This window comes from Pan paniscus, chromosome 18 (genome assembly GCF_029289425.2).
Source record: "Pan paniscus chromosome 18, NHGRI_mPanPan1-v2.0_pri, whole genome shotgun sequence".
Classification (NCBI taxonomy): domain Eukaryota; kingdom Metazoa; phylum Chordata; class Mammalia; order Primates; family Hominidae; genus Pan; species Pan paniscus.
The window spans coordinates 18476630-18498218 of NC_073267.2; the positions used below are offsets into that span (position 1 = coordinate 18476630).

Sequence of the window (21589 nt, forward strand, 5' to 3'; positions counted from 1 at the left end):
GCTGAGCTGTCATTCAGCTTGAAAGGTTCGAACAGGTTTGACTGTGTCTGACACTTGCAAGCTATTCACTGTGGGGCTCTGAATGAGGCCTGTCCTGTCTATCTTCTCTCTTTACTGTCAGCCAAACCCAAAGAGCTAAGGAAATGATTAATCCAAAGATAAGAAACGTCCCCTTCAGATCCAGCAGGAAAGGTAACAGTTCTATTAGTTTAAAAAGCTACCACTTGCCGGACGCAGTGGCTCATGCCTGTAATCCCAGCACTTTGGGAGGCCAAGGTGGGCGGATCACAAGGTCAGGAGATCAAGATCATCCTGGCTAACACGGTGAAACCCCGTCTCTAGAAAAAATATTAAAAAATTAGCCGGGCGTGGCAGCGTGCGCCTGTAGTCCCAGCTGCTGGGGAGTCTGAGACAGAAGAATGGCGTGAACCCGGGAGGCAGAGCTTGCAGTAAGCCGAGATCGTGCCACTGCACTCCAGCCTGGGCAACAGAGACTTGGTCTCAAAAAAAAAAAAAAAAAAAAAAAACGCTACCACTCACAAGCACTTAGCACATACCCCGGACTTTATAAACATCATTTCCTGTGACCCTCAACCACAACTCTGCAAGGTGGGCACTATCACTGGGATGACGTTTCAGATGGGAAGACACTGGCTTAGACATTATGTGGCCCCATTAACACTGCAGGGTTAGAAGACACAGAGGTGGAATTCCACCTGGCTCTGCTGAACTCCAAGGCCTATACTCAAGGTGCTGCACTGTCCTAGCTCCCAGGAAGGCAGAAAGCAGAGTCAGGGCCGTGCCCTCCCTTACAAGACCCGCTGGGCATCCTCCTCCCCACACGGAAACGCCACTGCAATCACAATTCCTCAGAATGGCCTAACACACAAGCAGATGAAAGGATGCAACTTCCTTCCATATGCTGCCCTCACTGCCAAGGAATAAAAGTCCTCCAAGTTCAGGCATCAAAGAGTAGCATCTTCCCATTTCATGGCTCTCCTGTCTCCTCTCTCCTTTGCATGAACCTCCGCATGATGGTTGGGCAGGAGCAAAGGACAGACGAAAACTCAAAAGAAATGGTTATGGTTCTTGCCACAGGTGGGAGGGGCATCGGACACCTGGGTGCGAATGTGCGCCCATGCACACCCACACCATTGCACACACGTGTACACTATATGCCAGTGTGTATACATACATGTGCAGGCACACACACATCCAAATGGGACAAGGGGCAGCCATGGGCCTGTCCAGCCTTTCAGAGCCACGGAACAAGTCCCCTCGAGAGCTGGAATACCAAGGCTGAGATAAGTGGCCAAGACAGGAAAGATACTTACCTGAGTCTCCAGGGTGATGAGCGGACTTGGGTGTGGATCCTGTGGGATGAAAGGAGAAAATGCACGTGAGGAGTGAAAAAAAGTTAACTTACTACCCCAGCATCATTTTCTTTCTTTCCTTTTTTTTTTTTTTTAAGAGACAGGGTCTCGCTTTGTTGCCCAGGCTGGAGAGCAGTGGCATGATCATAGCTCACTCACTGCAGCCTCGACCTCCAGGGCTCAAGTGATCCTCCCACCTCAGCCTCCCAAGTAGCTATGACTACAGGCATGCACTATCATGCCAGGCTTTTTAAAAAATTTATTTTTGTAGAGATGGGGTCTTGCTATGTTTCCCAGGCTGTTCTCCAACACTTTGGCCTCAATGATCCTCCCACTTCGGCCACCCAAAGTGCTGGGATTATAAGCATGAGCCACCACGCCAAGCTCCCAGCATCATTTTCAAACAAAGCTTGATTTCCCCAGTGGTCAAGCCACCCCACGGGGAGGGCAGCCCAACCTGTGTCCTCCATTCTACAGAGACATCAGGACAGCTTGGCCCAGTCTGCAGGCCGCCCCAACACTTCCTCTCACGCACAAGTGATGAAAGAGGCTCAAGTTTTTATGAAGGAAATGCCCACATGGAGATCACACAAAACAACAAAATGTAAAGAAAAAAGAAACAAGGCACCCTTGCCAAAGAGCTCAACGTGTATCCAAACCCTCTATAAGGAGAGTTTGGCTCCGTAAGAGGATTAGGAATAAACCAGAAAGAATATAAAGTCCTGACTAGGAACAAGGCCATCATCAATTTGTGTCTGATCTTGGAAAGAACAAGGGAAGGAATGAGAGCGAGCAGCTTAATTTCTGGTTTGAGGAGCACATTCCATGGTCTGGGGAAGGTCTTTTTTTAGGATAGAGAAGGCCAGAGAAATGTCCTATTCATTCACTCTCTACAAAAGCCGATTGACTGGGAATGCTTGGTGGTACTGTCTCGGGTCATTAAGCATGAACCCTTTGGGTTGGAGGAGAGACAGGGAGGGTACAGGAGGAGGAAAAGACTGATGGGAGGAGTTGGTGGTGTCCAGTGAGTGGTTTCCAAAGAAAACAGGAAACCCAGCACATGAAGGCTATTTCTGTCTATACCACGTCTGCTCTGAACTTAATCATCTTGGATTTATAATTCTGGGAAAAACAACCTCAAGCTTCCTCTGATAGAGAATGGGCATGATTTTAGGGCCCTGAAGTACACATCCAGTTTGAAGCTTTGCTTTGTCTTAGCAGATTTTCTACCACGGGGTTTTAGGAAGCCATGCAAATTAGCACCAGCCCATTGTCCCATACTGTGAGCAAGAAGGAAATGCAGGGAAATTGGAACTTTCTAAACCCCTTCTCTAGGTGAGCTGCCATTCACTGTCTTGATGACTGTTCTACGGTATCTTTGTAATGATGCCCAATTCTGAGGAGTGTAAGAGGCACGATCTCAGAAATATGGTGAGCCCTGCTCAGCTCTGTCCTTTAGGAAGAGGAATTCGTCATCCCCCAACTCCAATTCTGAGTCCAACTCCCAGTAATTCTCCATTGGTGTAACTGAAAGGAAACTGCCAAGAGAACATCCCACTCTAATTCTCACATTCCCCCAGGCATTGAGTCTTCCTCATACCCAAGAAAACATGGAGGGGAACATGTTCTCCCCGTCTCCCCACATTGCAGCCTTGACCTATAAAGGAATCTGGGGAAGTCATGAAGGAGCTGTTTTGGGCCTGTCTCTTCAAATCCTTACTGATTCCTTCCCAGGGGTGAAGAAGTGGCAGCTAGGATTGGTAAAACCCGACATTCATAGACCAACTTTCTTTTGATCAGGCAGGTTTTGTATCACTCGCATGCAGAAGGAGTCTACTCTGTACTTCCTGTTTCCCTGTGTTGGGGCAGGACCCATTTTTGTCTTTGGGAAGCAAGACCATCCTCCTGGTCTGTGGGTGGCAGCATGAGTCAGACCTGGTACGTGCTTAGTGGGCGAGAGCATGCAACATCTGCTGTTCAGGTCAGAGTAGTCTGTGTCTGTCTGTCTGTCCATTCAGATCTTACCACCTCGATTTTGATTATAAGATAAGAAGCTGCATCTCAGCCTCAAAATTAGCCTCAATCTCCAAGCCAAGTGCTAGCAAAGCACCAGACTGGGGTGTTGGGTGCATGCCCAGATTAATTAAGCTGTACTTCACAGACCATTTGGCTATTGTCTGAGACTTAATGCTTCATTGCTTAGAATCTCCAAGAGGTTGAAGAGGGGAGAATGCCATCCTGACCCCTAAAAGCAGCTCCAATGGACAAGACTTTCCTTGGGAAGTCACAGGAAATCTGTCAACTGTGTTGACAAAATCAAAAGCCTGATCTCTAGACACAGTGAAGCATCAGCTCTCTATTTGATGTTCCAAAATCAGAGACCTTATCAGTGCATGGTCAGGGATCCAAGATTAAGAAGATTCTGGAAAGCAAAAGCACAAATGCTATCTATTTAGCATCTTCATTAACTAACCGGGAAGAAGATAAAGTCCTCACAAGGGGCCACATCATTAATACTTGGGTTTCACTTGCCAGCATCATTATGCTCTCCTCCCTCTGCGCGCACTGGAAATGGAAGACTCTCCCTAAAGAGCCTCAGTCCAGAGGATTCAAGGTATGACTATATATCTGTGAGGTCTCGCTTTCAGCAACATCCTCCTTAATTGGAAAGGCTAACGAAGTGGAACCAGGTCAATGATGCTGTCTGCCTAATTCATCCTATCTGTCTAAATTGGGACTCTTTGGTTTACAGTAGAGTAAATTCCTGTCCATCAGAGGAAAGCCTCCTGGAGACCAAAGGGGAATTTGCAATGTGCGTGCATGCTACAGTGGAGTGCTTTTAGAATCTTAATGCCGGTACCAGTAACCATGGAACCGCCTACAACAAGGAAAGCCCTTTCCTATCATCTATTGCAATCGCTCAGTTGGGGAAGTCAAATGGGGAACCAGGTGCACTGAATTGGTGGCCCTCATTCGTCACAGCTCCTAGATCCATGCCCTCTGGTCATGTGACTCGACAGTTCTTTACTGTGTGCTTCTCCAGCCCTTAAGCTTGGGTTTGCCCATTTGACTGCTTTGCCCAATGGGAGGTTAGTAGATGTGGCATAAGCAGAAGCTTGAAATATGCTTAGGTGATCAAGTGTGGCCTACTGTGTTTTTGCCATTGCCACAAGAGATCATGTCCCCAGTACCTTGCTGGTCCAAGGAGGATGCCAGACACGTGAAACAAACCTGTACACAATCTACAGCGTGCAGCCACGCCCAGCCTAGATCAGCCCACCCCCTGCCAACACAGAGAAAATATATGCTTGTTGTTTCAAGCCACTGAGTTTTGAAGTCATTTGTTATACAGCATTATTGTGGCAGTAACTGATATACTTTCTAAACACTGACCTCGATAGATCAAAAAGTGTTGTCACAAACACTCACAGACTCAGAACCTAAATAATACATGCTCTTTCTCTAAGTCTACAAATGCATCCCAGGAACCTGAAATTACTACAGCTAACAGCGATCATTTATAGAGGGCCTCCTAGGTGCCAGGCCCTGTGTGCTAGCTCTATTATTACATCAAGCAAGGAAATAAGTGACCATCAGGATCTTGCATGCCTCTGAATTAGCCTTCAATCCTGTGTGCCCAATATACCAGTCCTTCTGAATTTATTATTTAGATACCAACACAACATGACAGGAAATGATTACTCAGAATCCTTTTGCCTGAAAATACATACAGTTTTCATTCCTTTGGTTTATTCTTAACTTTGTCCTATGGGCATATTACTTGACTGAGGTTCTGAACAGTTGAATACTAGCAATAAATGACATTTGTTAAGTTCTCACTATGTTCCAGGCACTGGGCTTAACTTCTATGCGTGTATCATTTCGTTTACCCCTCCCTGTAATAACCCTAAGAGGTAGATACTATCATTATCACTATCATTAGTATAGAGATGGAGAAACTGATGACCAGAGAGACTGGTAACCTGTCCGAGTCACACAGATGCTGTTGAAAGCCTGGATTTGATCCCAGCATCTTACACTGGAGAACACTGGGTTCCACTCTTTCACAAGAGCTCTGCTGGAAAATATATTATTACTTTAGGCAAAATAATCCTACAATTTTTGGATAGTGTCTATCAAAATCAAGAATACTTATAGCAAATAAGCAGTACCACCTTAACAAATACCGTAATCTTTTTTTTTTTACCATCTGTCTTTTTTTAAAAGGTAGTGGACATGGTTGATAGAAATTAGCACACATATCATGACTAGAAACAAAACAGTCACTTTGCCACAGCAAGGAACCGTGTAAAGTTAGCTAAATTAATCCACACGTGTTTACTAAGTTCCGATTCAGTAGCTAGCTCTATGCGTGGCAGGCACCACGAGGGAGACAGAAATGAGTTTAAAGTGACTCTGTGTACACTGCTATTCCCAAAGGTAACTGTTTAAATAAGAGGCAGGAGCCTGATTACAGGTCTTAGAGCAATGAAACTTGTCTACACCTCAAAAGTCTTGCTTGTAAGACCAAGAAGCCAGGCTCAAGGCCAAAGGCTTAATTTTAACAAGCAATTAAGCCCCAACAAAGAAAGTAGAGAGAGGAGGAGGACTTTGTTCGTTATCATTCCACACATACATCAAACCTATCTGGCTCTCCTGGCGGAGTCTGAGCCCTGAGCTAAGCCTCAGCCATTGGAAAGCATGTTCTCTTCCTTTGCTTTGAGGACATTCAGAAGACAGTGCTTGTTCTTTGGTGTTAGGCAATGACATTGGTGTAGAGATAATGACACTGGAACTCACGCCTTCAGAGCCAGGTATCTCCGTGAAGCCCACCAAATCAACAACATAGACAATGGACATTTACATGCTACCTTCTTCCACAGATGCTCCCAGGGAACACTTCAGAAGGCTGGCTTGGTGCTTTCTCTCCGCCAAGAGCCCTCTAATTAAGGCCAGAACTGGGAATCTTCCACCATCAAAAGATGGTGTCTCACTGTCACTCATCATCCAACCACCAGATAACTTGGAAAATCTAAGAAACTCTTCTTGGGATTGCAGATCACAGCGAATGAAAACTCACTCATGACTCGAGCCTGCTGGAGAATGTCCAGCTCTAGCCAAGTCTGAATGACCAGCCAGAAACCTAAAGGGACACTGTCACTTAGCTGCAGGCCTAGTAGTGCAGGACAAAGATGAATTGTTCAGTGGGAAAAGAGGGCAGGTTTAGGGGTCGCCCCAGAGTTCAAACCATACATAACCACTGTATTCATTTGCTAGGGCTGCTATAATAATACACAGGTGAGGTGGCTTAAACAACAGAGATTTATCCTTTCACAGTTCTGGAGGTTGAAAGTCCAAGGTCAAGGTGTCTGCAGGTCTGGCTTCTGAGGTCTGATTCTCCTCCTAGCCTGTAGAGATGGTGGCCTTCTCACTGTTTCCTCACACAGCCTTTTCTCTATGCATCCCTGGTATCTATGTGTCAAAATTTCCTCTTCTTTTTGGGGGGGCAGAAATGGAGTCTCATTCTGTGGCCCAGACTGCAGTGCAGTGGCACAATCCAAGCTCACTGCAACCTCCGCCTCCTGGGTTCAAGCGATTCCCCTGCCTCAGCCTCCCGAGTAGCTGGGATTACAAGTGGTTGCCACCACGCCCAGCTAATTTTTTAGAATATTTTTAGTAGAGATGGGGTTTCACCATGTTAGCCAGGCTGGTCTTGAACTCCTGACCTCAAGTGATCCACCTGCTTCAGCCTCCCAAAGTGCCGGGATTACAGCTGTGCACCATCATGCCAGGCTAATTTTTGTATTTTTAGTAGAGATGGGCTTTTGCCGTGTTGGCCAGGCTGGTCTCGAACTCCTGACCTCAGGTGATCTGCCTGCCTCACCCTCCCAAAGGGCTGGGATTAAAGGCATGAGCCACCAGGCCTGGCTCAAATTTCCTTTTCTTATAAACAAACCAGTCAGATTGGATGAGGGCCCCATTAATTTAATGCAATCACCTCGGTAAAGGCCTTATCTCCAAATAGTCACATTTTGAGGTATTGGGGGAGGAAGGGTTTCAACACATGAAATTAGGGTGGGGGTACAATTCAGTCCATAACAACCACCTAGCACCACTTGCGACCTTGGGCAAAGTCCTTAGCTTCTGTGAGCTTTATTTTTCTCACTGACCCCCACGTAAACAGGTAGGATTATACTTGCCAACAGAGCTACTGTAACAAAGTGGAAAACAGATTTTCTGGGACCTTTTTGTAAGGGACACTATTAATAATTATACAAGCTTAACAGGTATAAACCCAGACTGTCCCAGGAAACCCTAAGATAGTCTCCTCTTTGTCTTGAACACAGCATACCACTGACATCATGAGCTGTCGTGAACATTAAATAAAAATAAATGCTGTACATAGTTACAACCTCAAAAATGATCTTCTCTTTGATTTCTTCCTCCAGGCTTACAAAGGCTGAGACATATCCCTCTATACTCAACCCTACTAAACCACAAGTCTTCTGAACTGCAAGTTACCGTAGATACGAGTGCAACCTATGTCACATGACGGCAGTGAAATGAGCAAATTTAGCTAATTCGTTTTGAATGCTTACTTTATGCCAAGCACACGAAATTCCTGCAACGCTGCCAAGGGAGGTATCATGATCCCCATTTTATAGATCAGATAACTGATACTCTCAGAGAATAATTTGCTCAAAAACACAGGGCTAATCAGGAATGGAGCCAGGAGCAGTAAGCAAGTTTGTAAGTTGCCAGAAACTAGTCCTTTAACCAATATCCTGGTGTTAATCAAAAGTATGAACTTACTGAATCAGAATCTCTGGGCAAGGGTCCAAGGAATCTACATTTTTATGAAACACCCTTGGGGGATTCTTACGTACGCTGAACCGGAGAGACTCTACATGATACCTAAACTCTACCATGTGTAATGCAAGACTGAAAAAGCTTCCAAACTGACAAAGAATACGATTCCTGCCTCTGATCCCCAGCCAGCCATCAAGTGTTGGATGCATGCGTGAAACTCTTAAGAGCGTTGGTGTTCACGCTCTGCACCCCCAAGAAATTTCCAGGACGGGTGCAAAGTGTTCCCTTCTCCCCACTTTGGTGAAGAGATTTGCCTTGCCCTAAAAAACCTGGCTACCACCCTCCACTTTCCAGCATTTCCTCCTCAGGGAAGTGGGGCTCTTTTTCAACTCCTTCTTCTTAGGGTCTCATTGCAGCAACCAAGGTGTTGCATAACGGGGCTTTCTCTTCAGATGTCCCCATGGGATTTCACACTGGCTCCTAAGACGAAGGCTGGGCACGTGCAGGGCAGGCGGCGTGGGGTGATGAGGGAGGGATGCCAGTGATACAGAGGCGTCCTTGTTCTCTAAAAAAGACTGCATTTGGAATGTGAATGCAGGCCAGAATCACACAGCCCTCACCTTGTTGGAAAATGTGAACTCACCTTCAAATAGGGCTCAGGGGAGAAAACAGAAACCCCACAGAGAGAACAAGGGGATTCTCAATGTTTTACAGAAACGTTGGCAGTTAAAACTGGGTGTATTGCGCGCTCTCTTTCTCTCTTTTGTATTAAAAGCTTAAAAAGCTGGTCTTTCTGCTATCCTACTTTCATTCAATATTTTTTTAGCCCAGGCCCCAGAAATGAGCAGTAGAACCTTAAAATGAAGCTTAGGCCCTTGGAGATGGCAATTCATCACCCACAGCCTTGGAAGATAGAGAAACCACAGACTCATGGAAACTTGGGAATTATCTTAATGCTTCCCCAGCTTGGTATGTGTATCCTTGAGCACAAATGGTTATCAAAAATCTAAAGTCCTGTATTTAATACTTTGTTCTGTGTGTGCCTCAAGAGGTTTTGTAATTCTTTAAAAAGTACACAGAATTACCATCTTAGAATTAGAAGGTTTTGAAGAAACCTACCTGAAAAGATTAGAGGCTTGAGCTACAGAGTGTTAAGACAAGAATGCCCAACTGGTGGCCTGTGGATGCTTCAAGCTGGTTTGCTTTTTTTTTTTTTTTCTGGCCTGCAGCCTTGATGAAATACTTGAAATCATTGCCAATGTTTTAAAACCAGGATACTTCACATGCAAATCTAGATTTCTCACGTCTCCTTTAAGAACAGAAGATTTAGCAACACTGGATGTGTATTCTTGCAAGAAAACAGCTCCAGACTGAGTAGCTGGCCTGGCTACTGCAAGCAACAGAATTTATCACCCCCATATTAATGCAAATTGCCTAAGGTCACATAGCTAGTCAATATTGACAATAATCAAAATACCAGCTAACACTGTTCTCACACTGAATGCCAGGTATTACTGTAAGGGGTTTGTAAATACTATCTTATTTAAGTCTTACAACTGGCTGGGTGTTGTGGCTCACGCCTGTAATCCGTGGAGGCCAAGGCTGGCGGATCACTTGCGGTCAGGAGGTCGAGACTGGCCTGACCAATATGGTGAAACCCCATCTCTACTAAAAATATAAAACTTAGCTGGGCGTGTTGGTGCATACCTGTAGTCCCAGCTACCCGGGAGGCTGAGGCACGAGAACAGCTTGAACCCTGGGGGCAGAGGCTGCAGTGAGCCAAGATCGTGCCACTGCACTCCAGCCTGGGTGACAGACTGGGACCGTGTCTTAAAACAAACAAACAAACCTTACAACAACTCCAGGAGGCAGGCATCAAAAGCCCCATTTTACAGATGGTGTAATTGAGGCTCAAAGGAGAAGTAATTTTTTCAAACTCATTCATTAGTGGGTGGTGAAGCCAGGATTTGAAACAGGGCATCCTTTTGGACCACTAAGCTACCCTGCTTCCCAGTGGAACAACCACATCTTGAACTGGAATCATTAAACCACAGTTCCTGGTTCTATCAGCATCTGGCACTAAGAAGCCATAAGGAGCACTGAATTGGATCAGATGCTCCTCATACTAGATGTTCTCATTTCCTTGCTGCGAGTCTTCAGGTTGACTACTTTGCTTTCTCCAGTGGTTAATGGTAATAATAATCACCATGATCCTCTCACACTCATTGTGGAGCACTGACTGAGATGTTCCACCAGAGCCCGGCTCAGTCCTGACAGAGTGGGTGGGCCACCGATGTTAGTTCCTCTTAGAAGACAATTGGCGACACTTTACAGTGTTTTGCTTTTCACAGCTCAGAGGCATCTCAGACCATAAACAAGACCTGCCACGTGCCAAGAAGGCAGCCTTTACCCGACATGGCCCAGACAGGAAGTGCTGGCTAAATCCTACCATGCCGCAAATCTTTCTAAAGGTGGCCACCCAGGCTGTGTTTGAACACACATCCTCCTGGAGCTGGGAACACACGCCACATCTATAATTCATCCCGATAATTAGCTTTTTCCAGGCACAGGCCGCAGCACCTATCAATTTTGCACCCACTTGCTGTGGTCACCAAGATGGCAGGTGGCCCAACTGGAACCAATACTGCCAAGTGTCCCACAGACATTGTCTGGAGTTCCAATGATACTATGTGACTTCTGGGACTGCTGGGTGAGATCTCTGTTCCACAGGAAAATAGTTCATATTTGAGCTCCAGAATCCAAAATCGTGAGTTCAAGAAAAGCACTTAGAGGTGTAGACCAGTTATGCAGCGAATTCACAATAAGTTGCCCGAGGCAGCTGTTACTAAGCAGTCCACCTGGCCTCAAATTCTCAATACGGCCCGAGGAGCAGATATTATTAATAGATTCCAGTTTCCCTAGATGTCCGTCCCTGACCTGAATCAAACCCATCACTGTTTGGTGAGGCATGGGAGATCCAGGAGGAAAGGCCTATTTCCTAAGGGCCACACACAGTTTGGATTAAAATTCAGTGTAGAACGTCAGTTTTTTGATACCAAATCTGGAGTTCATCCCATTTTGCCAAAATAAATTTCTATGCACATCCCTCCCTGCTTTTCTTCACTTCCTCCTCTTTTGCTCCTTCACAAGAGCCTCTGACCAGGACATCTATTGTCGAAGATACAGGAAAACTGTGATTCAGCAGTGCTTCGCGTCTGGAATGACTCCAAGAGGCCACACACAGAACTGCCGACACAAACCACGGGGGCGGAAAAAACGATCCCAGGAGGTGGGGAGTGGAGAGCTTTGCAGTCCCAGGCTACAGCTCGGGATGTAGAGCTGCCTTCCTAGGACAGAAGAGAGACGATGAGAACACCTGGCTGGAAGGTGGCCCTGCAGGGGACGGATGGGCCTTCTACATTTAGAGTCAGGACGGAGTCAGAAAGCTTCAGCAGGGGAGGGACTCTGCCTGCAGCCTGTCCCCTCAACCTCCTCTAATATTTCTTAATGAAACGATAGTGACAATGAAGATGACAGCCTTGATGACAGTGCCCAGTAGACCGCTATCATTGGTTAAGTCCTTATGAGATACCATAATTCACCATTTATGAGCATTACTTCAATAAACCCACATTCTATCCTCACGAGGTGGCTGTTCCCAGAAGGCCATAAAGACTGGAAAGATAGATTTTTTTTTTTTTTTGGTTTTTACTTTAAAAATAAAAACGACAGGGTCTTGCTCTGCTGCCCAGATTGGAGTGCAGTGATGTAATCATGGCTCACCACAGCCTTGAACTTCTGGGCTCAAGCAATCCTTCCACCTTACCCTCCCAAGTAGCTGGGACTACAGGCCTGTGCCACCACGCCTGGCTAATATTTCATTTTTTGTAGAGATGGGGTCTTCCTATGTTGCCCAGGCTGGTCTTGAACTCCTGGTCTCAAGTGATCCTACTGCCTTGGCCTCCCGAATTGCTGGAATTGCTGGCAAGAGTCAGTGTGCCCAGTTTGTTTTTTCTCTTGATGACGTTACGTATTTCCTTGTTCCTCGATTATGAATACCCTGTAGTACTGTTCCTAATTTATATAGGAGGAAACTGAGGCTCAGAGAGTTTCAAAGACTTGGTTGAAAGCCACAGAGCCAGGCCCATTTAACCTTAATATCTTCAGAGAAGTTTAAAAAAAAAAAAGAAAAAAAGGTAACCAAAATGCTTGGATGTGGTATGGTGTGATCTGCATGGTGCACAAAAATACTTCTTTTTTTTTTTTTTTTTTTTAGATGGAGTTTTGCTTGTCACGCAAGCTAGAGTGCAGTGGCGTGATCTCGGCTCACTGCAACCTCCACCTCCCGGGTTCAAGCGATTCTCCTGCCTCAGCCTCCTGAGGAGCTGGGATTACAGGCACATGCTACTAAGCCCGGCTAATTTTTGAACAATACATTTTTTAAAATTAGGTGCCAGCATTTAAAATTTAGGGTGAAATCATGGTATTCTGATTTGTGGCTTTTCGTGAAATGTGGAAAGATCTGACCCACTGGGTAGGCAGGTCCACTTAAGGCAGGCACATCCCCTTCCGTTTGCCACAACCCCACCCTGCCCACCTGGGCTGAGCCCTGAAAGCATCTAAGTTTATGACCTCCCTATCTGTTCACCACCATACCTTACCCCTCCCCTACAAAGGAAGGTACCATGTTACCCCATGAACATGACTCCAACCCTCACCCGCCAACCTCAAGAAGAAAAATTCGGGATCCCGTGACTTCACAGCAGAAACAGAAAAACTCAAATAATCCATCAGTAAGTTGAGCACTGAGGTTAATACACACAGGACCATCTTCCTCTAGCTCAACAGTCTTGACTTTTCAGGGCCGTGACCCAGAAGGGAGGTGCCCGTGCAGAAGGCAGAACAGGAAGAGGTTCTTAGCACCCACTGTTTTCTCTTCCTGCACAGCCGCCTTGGGCAGCTGCCTGTGAACAGCCTGGCTGTTTTTCTCCTAGCTCTCTCGGAAGGAAGTGCTCTCATCACCCACGACAACAGAGTTGGCCCGAGGAGCCAAAAACGTGCACAGGGGCTCCAAGCCCAGCTCTCCTTCTGTTCAGGGCAGCCTCAGAGACAGGAAGATGGGAAGAAAGTATGGCCTGGGATAGAACATCCTGCGAGACCCTTACAAAGCCCCAGCTGTGGGGGAAGGGAACAACAGGAGGGGGCCAGAGGAAGGGGGTCCAGGACACACCAATTTTGTACAATGAGCTCCTTTCATCCGTGAATAGAGGACTCTCCTCAACCCTGTCTCAATGGCTTTGTTTCTGAAACGATCAATTCTACACCCAGAAAGCCAAATTTGCCAGACCTCATGCCAAGGTCAGGCAAGAGCCTGAGATCCCCCAAGCAAGTTGATAATCAACACGCAGGAGACGACGCTGTGCTAAGTCCCATTTGGCGGATCCAAAGCTTACAACGATTCGCTTTCATTTCTACGCTTTCTGCGGTGGGGCGGGGTTGGGGGACCCTCGCTCACATGCGTGCCACACTTGGTGGAACTGTAGGCTGTATTCAGGAGAGTAAGTGTTACTTTCCCAGGGACTTCATTGACACATCTGTGGGGAGGGCAGGATGAGAAAGAGCTGGAGAAACAAGATGCAAGGTAAAGTGTGTGGTCTCACACTGAACACGTTCATGAAGTGGTGGGAAGCAACCCTAGTGACTCAGCAGTGGCCTCTGTTTAGCCAGCACTTTGAGAACACGATCTTCATGGGCTGACTGCAGAGGTGGCCAACAGAAACTGGAATCTACAAGCAGTATTCAGCTCAGGCATAGTTTGTTCAGCCTGCACAATGTTTTAAAAAGAACAACAAAAACCTACATAGGATGCCAATACTTCATATTCAGGAGGTTTCCCATAAAACTGCAAAGTTCTGGCATTTTTTGGAAAAATCAGAAGACCTAGCTACACAAACCCAGCATTTTCCTAAGGGACTGCCTTTCTGGCACTGGGAAGCAGCTATCTCTCTTAGAAGGGTCACAGGCCCTCCTGCTTGCCACAGTCCCCGCCCCAGACACATGTCCTTCACTTACGGCTGCCAGTGTGGCTGCTGTGGGCATTGGTGTTTGTAATCTCTGGTTTAGTGGATCCTAAGCTAAGCCCAGCACTTTCAGCTGGAGGACCTGAAGTTAGAGAGAAGGACGGGATATGAACCACAGACTGGTTGTAAAGTAACATGACTGCAAAGTCCAAGAATAATTTAACTCAAGAAGCACCTATGAACGCACACCCAGGAATACAAGGCAGAGAGCAAAGTTGACTCCCATGGATAGGGGTGAGAGTCCTGTCTTCTCATCAGCCCCTGCTACATACTTTTGACAACTTGTCCCACTTCCCCAGGACCAGGGACTATCTTCTTTGTTTTTATGCTTAATGAAGTCCTAAGACTGCCACATAGAAAGCACTTGGTAAATTCTTGCTGAACCAAAATCAACAGAAACCCAATTCATGTTATAGGTGGAATCTGAGAGATGTATGCTGAGAATTCAGCCAACTTCTGAGCTGTAGGATGTTTTCCTGACTGTAAGTCAAGGCAAGTCCTCCCTATAAAGAAGAGTTTGGGGTATAAATGACACAGCAGAAGGAGACAAGCTCAACCTACTGATTGGCTAATGTCTGAGATGAGGAAGCAGAAAGGTTAGTCTTTATAGGATATGCAGCATATCTGATGAGCTATGGTCTGTTAGGAAGGTACTATACATACTAATTTCATAAAATTAAAGTATGTTCCAACTTATCAAAGGATGCAAAAACTCCACAGAAGGAAGGAAGGACCTCATGTGGTGGCAGGTGCAGCATATTTTACTGCAACCTTTCTAGGTCTAAAAAGGTAAAATGAGGTTTATCACATCTGCTTCTGCGGTGTACAGCCATGGCTAGTTTTCTCCAGCTCTGTTTATTAAAAGACAGAGAGAAAGAAAGACAGAGTGAGTGTATGTGTGTGAATATGCATATGTGTACACACACATATGTGAGCATCCACATGCACATACAGGTATGCATGTGTGGTCTCTTTCATTCAACATCCCCCCAAAAAAAGTTGCTATGGGATCTGTAGATTTTGTTTGCCGAGTATCCCTAATTTTGGAATTCCCTCTGTTCTAAGTTGCCCCACTCTTGGTACTAATTTCAAATGGCTGCGGGGGAGGGGAGGCTAGCTTCAGACAAGATTCCACTAAGCAGAGTTTTATTTCTGAGCTGGGATAGAAGCAGGAAAGAATAACAGGAAAAACATGCAGCATCCCATCTCTGCACTTTGCATTTAGTTATAATTATTCACGCAGGAGCATCTTTAAACACCAAACGAGGGAAATATTACAGTTGTTCTGATTTCACATGCTAACTGTGTTTACATGCTAACAGCATTTCTCAGGGACAATTATCTTATTACTAGTGCACTAATCTTTTCAATCTTTTCAACACAGTTTACAGCTGCAGACTTCAAAAATTAAGGCTAATTAAGACCTTGCTTTCAGCAGGTACAGTAAACTACTCACATTCCAACATGGTAAAAGAAAATCAGTTTAGGGGAAAGGGTGTTAGAGGGGCACAGTGTCAATGGCAGACAGAATACATTAGATAGCTTCCATCAGTGTGAGGACTACAACTCTCCCAATGCTAACGTTCAAGTACAAGTTCCATTAATGGAAAGGCCTGTCGAATTCAGGACCAAGGACAGCTGGTCTGGCCCATTTTTAAGAGAAAGTGGGTATTTTGCATTCAATTATCCGTTTCCATTATCTTCTTCCGTGTGACTTCAGCATAGAATAGTGGCTAAGAACATGGAAACGTGTACCAGAGTCTCTGTGTACAAATGCCGGCTCAATTATTTTCCGTTTGAACTTGAGCAAATTACTTGAGATCTTGGTGCCTCAGTTTCCTCATATGCGAAGTAGGAATAATAATGACATATACCTACTTCCCAGGCCTGTTATTAGGATTCACTGAATATCTGTAAAGCACTTACAACAATGTCTGATCATAATAATCATCAAATACGTATTTCTTTTAAAAAGTGTGGTCTGTAAGGACTAACAACAAACATCTGTTTTCTAACACGTTCTTGACCTCACATGTACTCACTGCATTATGGGCCATTTGAGGGCTGCTAATATATAATCATAGCTATATTTATTGTGCCTGTTAGCAATACATTCTCCAGTTACTTGCCCTGCTATCTCATTAGCTGCCATATAAAACCAGCACCTTGGATCATCCAATATTATTTTCTGTTTTGTTTCGTTTTAAATCACAGAGAAGCAGAATGCTCTCTGAAAGGCTGTTGTTGGAATCCATATTCACAGTCCAGCTTCTCAGATCCCAAGCAAAAGCTCTGGCATCCCAAGTTGTGGCGTCTGAGAAACCAGTAATCAGCGTCTACAGTGCTCGGGCCACTGACGTTCATCAGGCACCTACTATGTGCCTCAACCTAGGCTTGAGAGGCTGCTTTTTGAAGGCTCACACCAACTCTGTGGGGAAGATAATGTTGGCCCCATTTTATAGATGAGGAAACTGAGGCTTCAGACAATTCTATAGCCACAAAACTTGTGAATAAAACAAAGTTACCATGTAGTACACGTGTTTCATTCTCTCTAGCAACACGCTTTTAAGCCAGCTGGCGGAATTTCTCAAGATGATGAATACTATTATTTTTACTAGCTGTAGAACTCATAATAATGGTTGTTACCATCAACACCAACATACAGTATGTGCCAGGCACTGACATATTTTACTCACTTAATTCTGACAACTGCCCTCAAGGAATGGACTCCTATTAGCCTCTATTTACAGATGAGGGACCTGGGTTCAGAGAGGTTATGCCATGTGCTCAAAGTCACACAGCTGCACAGTGTTGGAGTTAGAATTTGACCAAATTCAGGAGATCCAGCTTGAGAACACTGCTCGTGAACACTATTCTCCAGCCTCTCGTAATACCTATAAAATTCAACAACTGTCTCCTTTTCAATGGACACATAAGGTATCTTTAACAAGATAGCTACAGGCAGTATTGATTCCATCATCTTATATCAAACAACTGATTGCAAAATTGGTGATTTAGTTAGATTTGTGATAAATGCTGCCAAAGGGGAGAAGGTAGGGACAGAAAACACAGGAACTTCATCCAGGAGAGAAGATCAGAAAGGTTCTTTCAGAAAGGGAGAATTAAACTGGCTGCCAAAGAATGAGTGAGAATCAACTTGTCCAAGGTAGAGGAGAGGACAAGCATTTTAGGCAGAAGGAGAAGCATGAATAAAGGCTCTGTGGTGGGAAGGCACTCATAATTTTGAGGACACAAAGAAAGGAAGTCTGAATCTAGAATCAACATTGAGAAGGTGAGTAGCATATGATAAAGTGGTAGGATTTGGTGTAGGGGCCACCAGGTCAGGGAGTCCCTTTGGGTGCTAGGAAGGAGCTTGAGTCTTATCCAAAGAGCAACAGGGAGTCACTGCCAAAGTTCCTGTGTAGATTGACTGGAATCTTCATCAGGATCAGCCTTCAGTCCTACTCCCTAGATTATAATATTTGGCTTTTACATAATCAGATCCAAAGGTACTTCTGAAAACCAACTCAGTGAATCAGCACACTGAAGATTTTCAAAATAAGTCTCAAATAATTCCTATTCCCCATTTTTAGGGATCATGATATAACCTACACGGTCTAAGACATTATACATTATGTTGCTACTACCATGCCATACTAATTATTCAACCCTCAGTATTGTTATTACAGACAGAAAAAAAAAAACAAGAGGTGATATCTTGTAACATGAAAGTCAAAAAAAAATCTTTTTTCTGTCTAAAATAGAAGGACAAAAAAAAATCAATCTAGGTTAGAAAACATCAATTTGCAAGAGTTCTATGGCTGAGGAAAATGGCATGAGTATTTGTAGGCTGAAACAAATGAGCAGCTAAAACATCCCCCCACCACCTCCCACACATAACCAAATGGGACAGACTACTTCTGGCATGTTTCCATTTACTCACACCTACAATGTGCTAGGTGCTATGGTTTATTTCAACCCCATAACCAGTGTTACCAAGCATCCCAGCTTGCCTGGGACTGAGGATATGGGACGTTCAGCACTAAAAATCAGGCATATCCCAGACCAACTAGGACACATTGGTGGCTCAACCTGCAACAACCACAGTTATTAATATAAGGCAGACACAGGCTCAGAGAGGTAGAGACACTTGTTAACGTCACACAGCAGGTAAGGGGCAGAGACCAAGATTCAAGTTCCAATCCGTGCAACTTCAAATCCTATAATAACATTTCTTAGGCACTTACTATGGACTAGGTAGTGCTTTAAGCCCATTTAGAAGCATTATAAGCATTAATTAATCCTCACAACATCTCTATGAAGTACATACTATTCTGGGTCTTGTTTTATAGATGGAAAATTCAAAGCTAAGATTAGCTAATAACTCACCCAAAATCCCCCAGCCAAGAGGGACCTGGCTTTAGTGCCTGTATTGTTAACCGGCCCATCCAACAGACCCCTGGGCAAAAACCCTGTTGCAATGCAAAAAAAAAATAAAATTTTAGCTGTTTCTTGTTCAAGATAACATTTAAAACACACACACACACACACAGAAAAGATTAGACGAGAGGTCTGGAAAAACAAGTTGCTCTGAGTCTTACAGCCACCACAAAGCAGGAATTGCAAGTGGCTGCTGATTTACAAGGCTCTCTGGTGAATTACAAAAAGGGAAATACAGTCAGATGTGATAAGGCTGGTCAAGTTCGGTGCTCAAGAGCAGTCCATGATCCAGAGAGGCCCAGAACATGCTCCTGGGCCCTCGTGCCCATCAGATCAATCCCCACCGGCCAGGTGGATGGGTCTGCTGTTGGGACAGGCAGCCTGGAACCACATTTCCACGCTTCAGATAAAGGTGGCTTCAGGAGCCCGGCCTTTCACTACCATGCCCTGGGGGCACCACAGGCAAAGACCCAGACTTGAACGGCTGGAGCCACTGGTGTCCCTACGATGTATGTGCAGGGGGAGGTGGCAATGTTGAAAAGGGACGGTCATCACTGCACCACCATTACCATTAATCACTGAGTGTTTTTGCTTGCGTCAGAGCCTATACTGTTAATAAACCCTGACCTGTGTATCAAACCACTTTACAGAGAAGGAAGTGGGACTGTGGATCACAGCCAGTGTTGCCCTAGGGCTTAGAGGGGCCCATCCCACTGTGCTTTCACGACCTGGTGGCAGTGGTTCTCAACCAGGGGGGTGGTTTTGTCCCCCAGGGAACATTTGACACTGTCTAGAGACACGTTTATTTGTCATAACTTGAAAGGGAGCGTGTCCTGGCACCTAGAGGGTAGAGACAGGGATGGCGCTCCATATCCTACAATGCACAGGTCAGCTGATCCTTTATCCAGCCCCAAACATCTATAGCGTGGGGCTGAGAAACCCCGACCTAAGAGGACAGAGGTAGGCCAACCACAGCCAGCCAAGCTTGCAGGTTGTGTCCTTCCAGACCCTTCTTCAGGGTATCAGCCACTCAAACTAGAAGCCAGTGCTCAAGAGGATGGGTGATGTCTCTTTTGCTCACAGCTGCAGCTGAAGGGCCTAAAACAGATTTGGTGACTTGTCTTTTCTGTTAAAGAATAGGGACCTGGCTGGGCACAGTGGCTCACGCCTATAATCCCAACACTTTGAGAGGCCAAGGCAGGAGGATCACTTGAGGTCAGGAGTTCAAGACTGGCCTGACCAAGATGGTGAAACCCCATCTCCACTGAAAACACAAATATTAGCTGGGCATCATGGCTTGCACCTGTAATCCCAGCTACTTAGAAAGCTGAGGCAGGAGAATCGCTTGAACCTGGGAGGCGGAGGTTGCAGTGAGCCGAGATTGTGCCATTGTATTCCAGCATGAGCAACAAGAGCAAAACTCTGTTTCAAAAAAAAAAAAAAAAAAAAAAAAAGGGACCAAATGACGAATGAACAAGAAATGCACCCAGCCAGGCCAGGTGTGGTGGCTCACACCTGTAATCCCAGCACTTTGGGAGGCCGAGGTGGGCGGATCATTTGAGTCAGGAGTTTGAGACCAGCCTGGCCAACGTGGTGAAACCCTGTCTCTATTAAAAATACAAAAATTAGCCAGGTGTAATGGTACATGCCTGTAGTCCCAGCTACTTGGGAGGCTGAGGCAGGAGAATCACTTGGATCCGAGAGGTGGAGGTTGCAGTGAGCCAAGGTCGCACCACAGCACTCCCACCTGTGTGACAGAGCGAGACTCTGTCTCAAAAGAAAAAAAAAAAAATGCACCCAACCTAAGGAGCGCACAAGCTAGCCGCGTGTCAGAGATGACAATAATTAGCACAGGGAAGCGTTTCATAGGGATTAGGGGCCCAGGGTTTTGGCAACTACTAGGTGGGATCTCAAGCAATTTATTTAATCTATGTAATTCAGTTTCCTCATTTATAAAATGAGGATAATAATACAGTAACAGTATGTACATGATATAGTCGTTATGAGGAATTAGTGAGACAAAGGGAGTCAAGTACACGGCAAATGCCAAATAAATCATTGCCTCTTCCTCCTCCCACCACTCTCCAAATTGTTTTTATTTTAACCGTCTAAAACAATTGCTATGATGGAGCTACACAGAGGGTATAGTGGGAGACAAAGGGAAAGACACACTCTTTCGTCTTCTGCTCCCCTGTAAAAGAATGAGGATTTTAAATTCTTTTTCACCCAGTTGTAACTGCCAGGGAGGAGGTGATTGCTGGAGAACAGGTGGATATCAGTGAAGGAAGCCCAGCCGGGTACGGTGGCTCACACCTGTAATCCCAGCACTGTGGGAGGCCAAAGCAGGCAGCTCACTTTAGGTCAGAAGTTCGAGACCAGCCTGGCCAATATGGTGAAACACCATTTCTTCTAAAAATACAAAAATTAGCCGGGCATGGTGGCACATGCCTGTAATCTCAGCTCCTCAGGAGGCTGAGGCAGGAGAATTGCTTGAACCCGGAAGATGGAGGGTGTAGTGAGCCAAGATCGCACCACTGCACTCCAGCCTAGGTGACAGAGTGAGACTCTGCCACACACACACACACACACACACACACACAAAATTAGGTACTATTCTGGGTCTTGTTTTTATAGATGGAATAGTCAAGGCTCAGATTAACTAATAACTCACCCAAGATCCCCCAGCCAGGAAGAAGGACCTGGTTCTAGTGCCTATGTTGTTAACCTGCCCATCAAACAGACCTGTTGGGACCTCATGAAGCCAGACACCAACCCCCTGTCCTCAGCTAGACATGGCGATAGAGTTCCCATTGTCTGGATGGCAAAATCTTCCCATCACTGCAGTGGTTCAAGACGTCCAGGCTCTTTGTTCGGCGGGACAGCCAG

General features: G+C 45.5%; 1 protein-coding gene across 1 annotated transcript in view; it reads right to left on the reverse strand.

Moving 5' to 3' along the window:
• Positions 1 to 21589, reverse strand: part of XYLT1 (xylosyltransferase 1) — a 369232-nt gene that overhangs the window by 254327 nt on the left and 93316 nt on the right. The window contains exon 2 of the mRNA XM_034939970.3: positions 1335 to 1373. Within this exon, the coding sequence (XP_034795861.3) occupies positions 1335 to 1373 (39 nt within the window). The remainder of the gene's footprint in view (positions 1 to 1334; positions 1374 to 21589) is intronic.